General features: G+C 41.4%; 1 protein-coding gene across 8 annotated transcripts in view; it reads right to left on the bottom strand.

Moving 5' to 3' along the window:
• Positions 1–13651, bottom strand: part of ppm1e (protein phosphatase, Mg2+/Mn2+ dependent, 1E) — a 151631-nt gene that overhangs the window by 44296 nt on the left and 93684 nt on the right. For all 8 annotated transcript variants that reach the window (XR_011348887.1, XR_011348886.1, XR_011348888.1 and 5 more), the window contains exon 2: positions 1280–1401. Coding sequence is in view for 5 of the 8 variants with exons in the window: in XM_069911780.1 (XP_069767881.1) it covers positions 1280–1401 (122 nt within the window). In the remaining 3 variants the exon portion in view is untranslated. The remainder of the gene's footprint in view (positions 1–1279; positions 1402–13651) is intronic.

Raw genomic sequence — 13651 nt, 5'->3', positions numbered from 1 at the left:
CGGAACGTTTATGGAAGCCCCATTGATAAGCTTTTGTGGGGTCAAAGACTCCCATGTACATACATTGAATGTCCACAAAAGATGATGTCTCACTGTTGTTCTTGAGATCTTGTAGACAGATAGGCTGCCATTTTGACTAGAATACACTGATGTATGATCGGTGAATTTCAAACTCAAGTGTGTTCAGTGTCAGTGTGTTCTCATTCTCACACACTGAGTTGCTGTACAACTTGCATTCAACGTACAGATCTTTCAGCTGGCTGGACTGCACAACTGCCAGATTCCCGATTTCAACAGAAAATCGTCAGAGGTGGCGCAAAGTTTGGAAGAATAACCAAGATTGAGTGCTGTGCTGATTGAGCCAAAAGGTTAAACTAACTACACTTCAGCTGACGAGGTTTCAAAATAACATGGTGACTGAGATGGCAAAGCAAATATTTTCTATTGAATTATACCCACTCTTGCACATAGAATGTCCCTTAAGACTAAGTAACGGAGAGATTCAGTCATCAGGGGAAAATACTCATCAATAAATTCAATGGACAAAAAGATAATTTTACTTGTTGACAATAGCAGCACAAATATCCCTATCCGCAAGATTCTAGGATAAATTTATTAATGCTTCCTCAAAGTAGCTTTCGTGGCAAGCTCAAAAAAAATAATGTGGTCCCAAGTTGAATTTCTAATATGTACATTGACTTTAAGCAAATGATATCAAAACTTTGGTCAGGGAAAAAAAAAATCAACTAGGTTCCGTTTCTATTACGAATGCGTGTGTATGTGGGGGGTGGGGGACATTTTGGGGGTTCAGCTTGTGAGGTATGTGAGGGGAAGTGGATAAAGCTAGGATTAGGATGTGGGTCACGAACAGACCACTTCCTCCTTCTACTCCTCCCCTCACAACTCCAACTCGGCTGCTTCAGGAATGATACAGAACAATGGACTATGAACTGCCCTCCCTGGAAGATACAATGTCTCTTCCTGTATTTCTCTCCTATATTCATCGATCAACAACACTTGCTCTTGTATATAAAGCCTTTTGCACTGTCAAGTCCTTCCAAAATCCTCTGGAGCCGAACAAGAACCTTGAAAGGGCAATCACAGAGGAGGAAACATGGCTGCCAATTGCATGCAGCAAGGCCCCAGATGATCAAAACAGTGCAGATTATGAGGTCGATGTGAGTCTAATTCAGTAAAACATTCCAAGGTTTTTCAAAGGAGATTCAGGGAAGAATTCCATCCTCCCTCGTCTCCCCCTCCTGGTTCTCACATTACTTACGTGTAATCCCATCTGTGCCATCCAAGAGCTTCGGGACGTAGTGAAGGATGGAAAGGTCACTCTGAAGGATTTCATTTGTTGTCGCCCTTGCCATTGCTGCAGCCAATGAGAAGGGAGCGTTACTGAAAGACAAGAAAAATGCATGTGAGAAAAAAATTAGCTCCTAACATAGAAGGACTTCAAAAGTGAAACAAAGGCAGATAAAGGACAGCATGGTTGGCGTAGTAGTTAGCGCAGCACCGTCACAGTGCCAGTGATGGGTTCCAGACCAGGATTCCAATCTTGCACTGGCTGTAAGGAGTTTGTACGCTCTCCCTGTGTCTGTGTGAGTTTTCTCCTTGGGCTCCAGTTTCCTCCCATTATTCAAAAAGAACTGGGGTGTGTAGGTTAATTGGGTGTATAGGTTAATTGGGTGTATAGGTTAATTGGGTGTAATTAGACAGCACTGACTCGTGGGCAGAAATGCCGTTACCATACTGTATATCTAAATTTAAAATTGAAATTATAACAGAGGGATATGAGATTGGTGTCCATTACAAACAAAAATGTGAACTCGCACTACAGGGACTCACCTCCTGGTGTGGCACGAGAGTAACAACCTGAGTCTCAATGTGGACAAGATGAAGATCGTGGACTTGGGGAGTATCATCAATGACCACCCTCCACAACTTAGCAATGGAGAGAATGGAGAGCACTAAGTTCCTTGGAGTTCACTTATCCAGTGACCTATCATGGACACTCAACATTTCCTCACTTGTCAGAAAGGCACAGTAGTGACTGCATGTCCTAAGAAGACCAAGTTAACTGACCACACTCTACAGGAGCTAATATTGAGACCGTCCTGACTAACTGCATTATGATAGTGGAGTGAAACACAAAAGTCTGCAGATGCTGTGACTGTAGTGCAAACACAAAAATGCTGGAGGTCTCATATTGTCCATAGGAGGCAAATCTGCAATGCTTTGTATGGTAGCTGCAAAGCATCGGACTGGAAGTCTAGGCAAAGGATCATTAAAACAGCCGAGAGCATCACTGGGGTCTCCCTTTATGATAACACTTACTTTGAGCACTGTCTAAAAAGGGCTCAAGGAATTATAGAAGATCCCTTCTGACAAGCGCACAGTATCTTCAACCCACTATCATCAAGAAGGAGGTGTTGGAGCATCAACATTAGGACTGCCAGAGGAGTCACGTGATGGAGTAGTGGCCGGACGGTGAACTCCAGCCCTCTCCAGAAAAGTCGGGAAAAACAAAGGAAAACACAAAGGCACAGAAATAAAAGTTACAGAAAAGTGAGTATAAAGGTGGAAAGAAGATGGCGACAAAAAAAGAAAAATCGAAAGCAACGGTAAGAAGAGAGGACAAAGGAGGAAAAAGGTGAAGGCCTTACCTGTCCGAAGAGGCCCGCTGCGGAGAGAGAAACCCGCTCCCTCAGGTCGGTAAATAATGGACTACAAAAATGGCTCGCAGAGCCGAGTAAAAGTGCGCAACCGTGCATGCGCGATACTTCGCGCATGCGCGATGCGAATGAAAAAAAACACACCGACGGGAGGGGGGACCAGCTGGGGAGTCGACCTCCACAGCCGGCAACGACAGCTGCAGAACACCTGCAGCAAAAAGAGACCACAGAAGACAATAGAAACAAGAAAGAAGAGGAGGAAAGGGCACCAAAGAAACAACAGATGGTCAACCCAGAGGAAGAAGAAGAGGAAGAGGAAGAGTACGGTGAAATAGAAGAAGAAAAGAAAGGCAAGGTAAAGGATATACTTGCTCTTATTAAAGGATACATGGAGTCATTTAAAGAATGGCAAACACAGGAATTTAAGGATTTAAGAAAAAGAATAAACAACACAGAAGAGAAAATAAATAAAATGGAGATGACCTTAACAGAAATGGGAAAGAAAATGGACAAGATGGAAGAGCGGGCAGTAGCAGCAGAAATGGAGGTAGAAGACTTAAAAAAGAAATTGGAGGAATCTAATAAAAAAACTAAAGAGACACAAGAACTACTAGCTCAAAAAATAGATACAATGGAAAACCATAACAGAAGAAATAACATAAAGATAGTGGGCCTTAAGGAAGATGAAGAAGGCAAGAATATGAGGGAGTTTATAAAAGAGTGGATCCCTAAGACCCTAGGATGTCCAGAACTACAGCAAGAAATGGAAATAGAAAGGGCACATAGAGTATTGGCCTCTAAACCACAACCACAACAAAAACCAAGATCTATTGTAGTAAAATTCCTAAGATATACTACAAGAGAAAAGGTACTGGAGAAGACAATGGAAAAAGTAAGAGAGGGCAACAAACCACTGGAGTATAAAGGGCAAAAAATCTTCATTTATCCAGATATAAGTTTTGAACTCCTAAAGAAGAGAAAAGAGTTCAGTACAGCAAAGGCGATTTTATGGAAGAAAGGGTATAAATTTATACTAAAGCATCCAGCGGTATTGAAAATATTTATTCCAGGACAACAAAACAGACTATTCTCGGATCCAGAAGAAGCACGAAAATTTGCAGAACAATTACAAAAATAGACTGAGGGAGGAAGACGGGTAATGAGAGTTCTGAGGGAGGAAGACGGGTAATGAGAGTTAAAATGATCACGATTGATATGTATGTGGGTAAAGACAAAAATAGACTGAGGGATGAAGACGGGTAATGAGAGTAAAAATGATCACGATTGATATGTATGCGGGTAAAGAGGTATAAGAGTGAATAGAGACAATGAGCATACATGAATGTATCTGTACTTAGAGGAAAATATAGATAGTATAGACAAGAATTAATAAGGGAAGGTAATGGAATAGAGAGAATAAGGAGGGAATTAAAAGAGTGACCTTTGTGACATATGAAAAGTGAAATCTTTTCTGGGGGAGGCGGGGTGGGGGGAAATAGCGGTCACTGCAAAATCAGTTGACGCTTGCGAGTGGATTCGCAAATCCAAATGGAGAGGGGAGATGTGGTTGTCCGACAAGGGATAAAGGACAACTCAGGAGGTGAAGGGGAGATTGGGCATAAATAAGATAGAAATAGGAGAATAAGGAAAATGTTGGATGTTGTAGAAATGTTGTCTTATAAAGAGTTGAAAATAAGAAAACAGAAATGGAAAAGGAGGAAAGGTAATGATGGAAAAACGGAAAGAGAAGATAAACAAAATATAAAAGGGCTACGCTGAACTATATGTCTTTAAATATTAATGGAATACATAACCAAATTAAAAGGAAGAAACTACTAAATTTAAATGAATAAATGTATTCCATTAGAAAAAATAACAGATAGGTTAAGAAATAATATTGAAATATTCGAACAAGTATAGGAGCCTTACATTAAATACAATAGCGAAAACCTACTGGGGACAAACAGTACCTAAGTTGATGGAAGGAGAAGGAAAGAAAAGAATGGACTCAGTAGAATTTCTGGTGTAATTTTGTTGAATGACAACATTGTCTGACTGGCTTAATGCAACCTAGATTGTATACCTAAAATGGATGAGGGGGGGGTGGGGGGGTGGTTTGGGAGGAAAGGGGGGGGGGAGAAAAAGTCACTGTATATGTGTGAAAAAGAAATAGTGTATATCATGGCTAATGTGATTTATGGTGTGAAAAATAAAAAATTAAAAAAAAAAAAGAGTCCAGCCAATGTCCCGGTCAGGGGAGGTGGAGAAGCTGCTGCCGGCGCCCCGACAACCTACTACAAGTGTGCAGTCGTTGCCTCGCTTCGGCAGTTGGGACCAGTCCAGGTGTTGATAAATATAGTTGGGAAGGGCTTGCATATTGTAGTGTGAATTCAGCTTTAGATTTAGTAATAAAGCCTTGTATAAACTGGAAAAAAAAACAAAAAAAAACATTAGGACTGCCAGACTGCGGAACAGCTTAGAGACTGACAAACAATACCTGTAAACGTGACATTCATCCCAAATACTGTAAAACTCCTGGTATCCGGCACTTACAGGGATTGGTAGATGCCAGACAAGGAGTTTTCCAGTTGCTTGAGACACACTCTTACAATGCCTAACTAATACACCTCTTTGAAGAATAAACAGTTTAAAAGGGAAAAGAGTGCAAAATGTGAAGAAATCTTCTAAAAAATCAGTATCGTGGACCTTAATTATGTAAAGTTTATTTGAATCAGGCAATTCCCATAACTTACAACGCTGTGACAGCGTTGAGCTACCGTGCTGCTGTTATAATTAAACCCCCCTCCCCTCCCATAAAGCCTTAATAATACATTTAATAATATACTAAAAAAGATAAATACTCTTACTAAGCAAGGATAAGGAGACACTTTAAGAGAATCACCCCAACAGAGAGCAGCATCGACCAGCTCTTCATTCTGGGCGACGCCATTGCTGTTTCACGCAACGTTATTCAAACAGCTGCTCTGAGCAAAGCCCCCCCCCCCCACCACTTGCTCCCATCATCACCAACTCTGATGTGTTACTTCAGAGAACATTTATTTTTACAAATTTTAAACATTTATTTATCATTTTACTTTCTTGATTTTTTTTGTGCCAGTTGCATGAATTCCAGATAACAGGGATTTTATTGTGTAAAAGCAGACAGGCGCCTGAAATTAAAAGGCTTGGGGGAGGAGCACAGACCAACAGACAAAAGCTGGTAATTGGATACAAGGACAGGAGAGATGGGTCTCCCCCCAGTCTGACACTGCTGCCACAGGCTCCCCTCCCCCATTGTCTGACACTGATCCACCTCCCACCCCAGTCTGACACCACCGATAAATGAGTTCCCCTGCCCCCCACCCTTTGATTAGATTTGTTCTCTGGACCCAAGTACAGTGTAGGGTAAAGAAGAAATGAAAAGAGAGGGGAGGGAGTACCTGAAATGAGGACAACCTCCCCATGTGTTGCCTAACCTGCTGGCTTCCTCCAGTCACTCACTTAATGCTCAAGGTTCCAGCCTGCTTCTCTGAGCCGGCATCCAGCCATTCAGTATCTGTCTTCTCGGCTGGTTTTGAACTCTGTTGTTACCAAACTGGTGCTAACAGCGCGTCAGTGCCCCACATTGGCACATCGGATGAATTTATTTTTTCAACTTCTTAAAGCTGCCGCCAAAACAAATATCAGATAACTGAGAATTTCGGTTAGGTGGTTTTCGGATAATCAGAAATGTACTGAAATAGCCAGGAGACCAGGCCGCTTGTTCTCCAAATTTCCATCTGAGAGAACAAGCTCCACACAACGCTGTAGCAAACCCTTGGCAAAACTCTACAAGTGATTGCATGCATTTTGGGCTCAAATCTTGTGATGGAGAATCAAGTGATGTGCAAGTGAAGAAATAATCTTGTTGGGATTTACTTTCAGAATGCAGGAGCCCATAGTGAAGTTTGGAAGGGATTGTTGATATTGGTGGCCAATCGTTCTCACGCAGTACCTGAGAGGGCCCAGAAGTGCCTCAATCCAAGTACCTTCCTCTTCAGCACAAATTGAGCAATACTGCGTTCAAGACGACCAATAATTGAACATGTCAGATGCGTCAACATATCATATTCTGTGATTATTCGCTGATTTGAATAGAAACAAAGTGGTTTATGACAAGCAGCTCCCCAAATAAAGTTCTCCTCCGCTCTGTCCCAGTTCTGACCTACTTGTAAACAGCAATATCCAGGAAGCAGAACACCAGATTTAATTACAGCATCTTAACATCATTCAGAGCTCTGCAGTGCTTTTAAGAGGCATTTAGATGGGCATGTGATTGGAGGGATTTAGACCATGTGCAGGTAAATTGTTTGAATCCACACACTTCCCAAGTTGAAAGGCTAGTGCCCGCACTGTAGTTTCATGAACAAATGGCATTCAGAGCAAAAAAAAAACTTCAAAAGTTTGGGGCAGCAGACCGGATTAGCCTAACACTGTTACAGTAACCCGGATTCGAATCCGGTGCTGTCTGTAAAGAGTGTGTATGTTCTCCCTGCATCTGTGTGGGTTTCCTCTGGGGGCTCGGTTTCCTCCCACCCTTCAAAATGTACGGGGTAGGTCAATTGGGTGTAAATTGGGCGGCACAGGCCCATGGGCCAAAAGGGCCTGTTACCCTGCTGTACATCTGTAAAACAAAGTGAATATAAATTTTTAATTTGGACACAGTAACAGGTCCTCTTGGCCCATGAGCCTGAGCTGCCCAAGTACCCCAATTAACCGACAACTCGTGTAGCTTTTGAAGGGTGAGAGGAAACCGGAGCATCCGGAGGAAACCAACGCAGAAATGGAGAAAACATACAAACTCCTTACAGACAGCGCGGGATTTGAACCTGGGTCACTGGTGATGTAATAGCGTGGTGCTAACCGTGCCGTGTTTCAAAATAGTAAAGATATAAAAGTAACATTTGTGAATTTTACATTCACAAATAAAGAGTAAGTGAAAATAAAAGCATTGGGCCCCTTTGAAGATGAGAAAGAATTATTAATAGGAAATAAATGAATGGTTAAGAAATAAACCATATATTTTGTATCCATCTTCACAGCGGAAGGCAGGGAGACCAAAAATAGCAGATAATCAAAGGGAAAAGAATAAGCAACTGTCACATTTTTTTCTCAGTAATATTAATTGGACTCGATGAAGTATCACGTTGAAGGCTGACAGATTCACTCCAACTGATGGTCTGCACCCCTTCGTCGAGAAAAGCAGAGGCTGCAGAGATAATGTGTGCTTTAGTTTGACCTTCCAGAGTTCTGTGAATTTTGGGAAAAGCTTCAGCATATCGATAAACGCAATCTTGTAGCTCCGACACTGCTGTAGCCTCTCTGGCTGCTGCTACCACTCAGAGTACATTTATTTTAAAATGTAAATAATGTTAGAACATTAGTTAAGCATAAACTTGGTGTGTTTCGACTTTCTGGAAGAGATCAGCGAGATTCAGAATCAGAACTTATTGTCATGAACAAGTCATGAAATTTGTTGTTTTGCAGTATCTCAGAACTGGATGGCTGACAGGAAACAAACTGGATGAATGCAAGGATGATATTTGTCATGGGTGGCCAAACTTGCTTAACGTAAGAGCCGCATATGATAAACTTCACATGCTTGAAAGTCACAAGATGTGAGAAAATATTACATGCAGCGTGTGCGCTATGTGAGCGTGCAGAAAAATCACGGACCCCAAATCCTTGGAAAACAAGACTAGTTATTTCTCTGGCCATCGCACTTATATGGGCCCCAGGTGCTGACGTCAGAGTCCTGCATTATCAGAGCGCCGACCTGAGATTGGACTATGTTCTCACCAAGGTTCCCCATCTTCCCGCCTTGCGGAGGTCACTGGGGACGATAGCCGGTGTCCTCCCCCCCCAAGGTCCATGGGGTCACCGCGTTTGTCAGCCATTTTGCGGGCCGGTCCGTGCACGGGCCACTTACACATGCATGTTTTTACTTTTACATGCACATTTTATTACAAAAAAATATAATTGTTAAGAAAATCATGTACATATAAATATTTGTTCATGTATGTAGTTTTCAAACTGGTAATTTGAATTAATTTCGATAATTAAAAAATACACATACCAAATATTTTTAATCGCAAGCCATGGCCACTAACATTACCATTGTGAGCACCTGTACATGATTCCTGCCTCAGCCAACATATATCCACAAGCCACACAATATATGTCAACGAGCCACACGTGGCTTGCAAGCCATGGTTTGGCCGTCCCTGGTGTATATGAATGCTTTTGGGAGGAAATATTGTACTTCCAAGTTTGAGTTCAACACCAAGCTGATGGAATGAATGGAAGCTCCAGGTGGATTTTGACAGGGAGTGGACAGATAGGTGGGATGTGCAGAAGAATGGGGATAAATGTGAGGTTATCTACTTTGATAGCGGGAACGTGGAGGTGGGGTAATATTCGGGAAGGGAGATGCACTGAGGCTTGCGTGCCCTTGTACACCTGCCGCTGAAGATAAACGTGTGGTAGGTAACTAGAGTCATACAGTATGGAAACAAGCCCTTCAGCTCAACTTGCCCACAAAGACCCAAATGTCCCATCCATACAAGACCCATATCCCTCCAAACCTATTTATGTATCCATCCAAATTTTTTCTTAAATGCTGCAATGGTACCTGCCTCAACCACCTCCTCCGGCAGCCCATTCCATACACCCACCACCCTCTGTGTAAAAATAAAAGTTATCCCTCAGGTTCCTGTTAAATCTCTACCCCCTTCACCTTAAACCTGGGTCCTCCAGTTATCGATTCCCCGACTCTGGGTAAAAGACTCTGTGAGATCACCCCTCATCCTCCTGCATTCCAAGGAATAAAGCCCCAGCCTACTCAACCTCTTGCTGTAGCTCAGTCCTGGCATCTTCTCTGCACCTTCTTCAGCTTGACAACATCTTTCCTGAAACAAGGTGACCAAAGACTCCAAATGGGGCCTCACCAACATCTTATATCACCAACATGACCTCCCAACTTCTATACCCAATGCTCTGAACACCAATGTGCCGAAAGCCTTATTGACCATCTTATGATACTTTCAAGATATTACGTACCTGTGCTCCTTGATCCTTCTGCTCTACAAACTGTAAACCGGGCTTTTATTGCAAGGAGCGTACAAGAGTTGGGATATCCTCATGTAATTGTATATGTCCTTGGTGAAACAGCACTGTGATAATTGTGTTCCATTTCGTCACCTTGAGGAAGGATGCTCTTGCTTTGATGAGAGTTCAGTACTGGTTCTTGGAATGGCAGGACAGCTATTTGATTAGTTAGGCTCACAATCTATAGAGTTTGAAGAAATGAGAGGCCACCCCATCTGCGAATAAGACCATAAGACACAGGGGCAGAAATAGGCTATTCAGCCCATCCAGTCTGCTGCACTATTTATCAATTTTCCCACTGCCCGCCCTTCTCCCCATAATCGTTGATAATTCCATGACTAATCAAGAACCTATCAATCTTGGCCTTAAATACACTCAATGACCTGGCCTCCACAACCATCTGTGGCAACAAATTCCACAGATTTACCACCCTCTGGCTATGAAGGCAATGTCTTGTCGCAGCCTTGACAGAAACAGCACAGTGCAGTCAATGAGCAAAATTTCAGGGCTATGATTCTGCCAAATAGGAGAGCAGAAAATACAGCTCTCATTCCCAATATATTCAGACATAGCCTACTTGGAGGCTGGCAAAAATTCACATGACTCCATTCTGGCTCCAACCAGTGTCCCTGGGCCTTTTACCTGGCCTAGCCTCAGACAGCCAGACAGTGTAGATTTACGCAAGGATCCCTCTTCCCTGTGTCTCTATTTTCTCTTTTGATTTAGTAATTATCCAGCCTTCACTCCATTGACGTTGTGCTGCATTTTCAAAAGTGCCATCTTTCAAAGTGCTATCGAGGTGGAATTTTGTCAAGGAGCAGGGGAGTTCTCCTTGGTTTGCATACATTCATTTATTCCACTGTAAACAGCTCAAACTCAAGACTATCATTTTCAGAACCCTACTGATGGTGAGCCATGCTATTTCAAAGTTCAGATTTATTGTCAGAGTACATACGTGACATCACATCCAGCCTTGAGATTCTTTTTCTTGCAGGTGAGGCAGAATTTCTACTTACTGGTAGAGCAAAAAATAGCTGGTACTCAAGGAAAGATTAGAATACAAAAGAGAAATGGAAATAAAGAAAGAAATGTAAACAAACTGGAATAGAGAAAATAAATATTCAGTCATAAATAATGTGCAAAGCAAGAGTCCTTAAATGAGTCCATGATTGAGTTTGTTGTTGAGGGGTCTGATAGTGGAGGGGGAGCAGCTGTTCCTGAACCTGGTGCTGAGAGTCTTGTAGCACCTAGACCTCTTTCCTGATGGCAGCTGAGAGAACAGAGCATGTGCTGGGTGATGTGGATCCTTGATGATCGCTGCTGCTCTCTGACGGCAGTGTTCCCCGTAGATGTTCTCAGTGGTGGGGAAGGTTTTGCCTGTAATGTCCTGGGCATTCATTACTACATTGGTTTCAAGAATCTCCTGGGGTCATGAAAGATGCTACATAAATGTAAGCCTTTCTTTACTGTGTGAACAACTATCAGTGAGTAAAACCCTAACAATAGATACGACTTTGGCAGCGTCAAAATCGAGTGTTCAGTCATGGTTAAAAGGTTCATCAGAAGCTACTCACTAAATTGTCTGAGGTTACCAGAGGGAAGTAATTTTAAATATGTGATTACAGACACAATGATAATAAAAAAATTTATAACAAACATGTATATTAAACTACAAGAAAAGGAGAATGAGGAAACAAATGGTAAAACTAAACAAAAATGGGAACAAGATCTAAACATAAAGATAAAGAAGGAAACATGGGAGAAGTTATGCTCAGGAACTATGAGAAATACAATAAATACGAGGTTACGTATGATACAATATAACTGGATACATAGGCTATACATTACACCTCAAAAGTTAAATAAATGGGACCCAACAGTATCTGATAGATGTTTTTGCTGTAAAAAAGAAATGGGAACAACAATTCATGCAATCTGGACGTGTGAGAAAGTGAAAAAATTTTGGGAAGATCTAAACCAGATATTAAATAAAATCACAAAAAGCAATATACCAAAAAATCCAGAGATCTTCCTCCTAAGTAACATAAAAAACAAAGAATTTGGACTTGATTTGGATGATGCACAAAAAAGATTTGTTAGGATAGCCCTAGCTGTAGCAAAAAAATGTATTATGTCAACCTGGAAATTAGAAGATAACTTGAGAATACAACAATGGTACATAGAAATGAATAAATGTGAGGAGGAGGCACGTGATGGAGTAGTGGCCGGTCAGGGAATTCCAGCCCTCTCCCGAAAAGTTAAAAAAAAACACACAAAGCACAAAGGTACAAGATAAAAATTTATAATAAAGTAAAAATAAAGGTGAGAAGAAAATGGCAGCGAAGAGAGAAAAGTCAAAAACAACGGGAAGAAAAGAGGAAGAAAGAATGTCGGAAGAAGAAGGTGAAGGCCTTACCTGTCCGAGGAGGCCCGCTGCGGAGAGAGAGGCCCGCTCCCGCAGGTCAGTGGAAGTCCCGGGCTCGGGACTACAAAAATGGCTCGCAGAGCCGAGTAAAAGTGCGCAACCGCGCATGCGCGATGCGCATGAAAAAAACCACACTGACGGGAGGGGGGAACAGCTGCGGAGTCGATCTCCACAGCTGAGAGAGACACCTGCAGCACAGCAACAGGTGCAGAACACAGACAATAACGAGAACAAGAAAGAAGAGGGTAAAAAGAAAACAAGGAAACAATAGATGGTCAACCCAGAGGAAGAAAAAGAAGAACAGAAAGAAGTGGAAGAAGAGGAGAAAGGCAAGACAATGGATGTATCTTTTTTAAAGAATATATGGAATCAGTGAAAGAATGGCAATTACAAGAATTTAATGAGATAAAAAGAAGAATTAAGAATGCAGAAAAAAAATGAATAAAATAGAAATGGCCATGTCAGAGATAGGAAAAAGAGTGGAAAATATGGAAGAATGAGAAACAATTGTAGAAATGGAAGTAGAGGAATTAAAAGAGAAATTAGAAGAATCTAATAAAAATGTTAAAGAGGCACATGAGCTGTTAGCTCAGAAGATAGATATAATAGAAAACTAAAATAGAAGAAATAATATAAAGATAGTGGGCCTTAAGGAAGATGAAGAAGGCACGAATATGAGAGAATTTATAAAAGATTGGATCCCCAGGGTCCTAGGAAGACCAGAATTACAGGAAGAATTGGAAATAGAGAGGGCACATACAACACTAGCCCCGAAACCACAACCGCAGCAAAAACCAAGATCCATTTTAGTAAAATTCTTAAGATATACAACAAGAGAAAATATATTGGAGAAAGCAATGAAGAAAGTAAGAGAAGACAAAAAGCCACTGGAATATGAAGGTCAAAAAATGTTTTTCTATCCAGACATAAGTTTTGAACTCCTGAAGAAGAGGAAGGAGTTCAATACAGCAAAAACGATCTTATGGAAAAAAGGATATAAATTTATGTTAAAGTACCCAGCGGTACTTAAAATAGTTATTCCAGGGCAACAACACAGACTATTCTCGAATCCAGAGGAAGCAAGGAAATTTGCAGAACAACTACAAAACAAGCAGAGAGATGAAGACATGTAATGAGAGTAAAAATGACCACGAACTATATGTATGTGTGTAAAGGGGTATATGTGTGTGTATATATAGTGTGCATACATGAATGTATCCGTATTTAGAGGAAAATATATAGAGTATAGACAAGAATTAATAAGGGAGGGAAAGGGAATAGAGGGAATTAAAAGAGTGACCTTTGTTACATATGAAAATTGAAATCTTTTCTGGGGGGGCTGGGTGGGGAGGAGTTACGGTCACTACAAAATCAGTTGACGTTTGCGAGTGAATTCGCAAAT

The sequence above is a fragment of the Narcine bancroftii genome, chromosome 14, assembly GCF_036971445.1.
Source record: "Narcine bancroftii isolate sNarBan1 chromosome 14, sNarBan1.hap1, whole genome shotgun sequence".
Taxonomy (NCBI): Eukaryota; Metazoa; Chordata; class Chondrichthyes; order Torpediniformes; family Narcinidae; genus Narcine; species Narcine bancroftii.
This window is presented reverse-complemented; position numbering and strand designations above follow the sequence as displayed.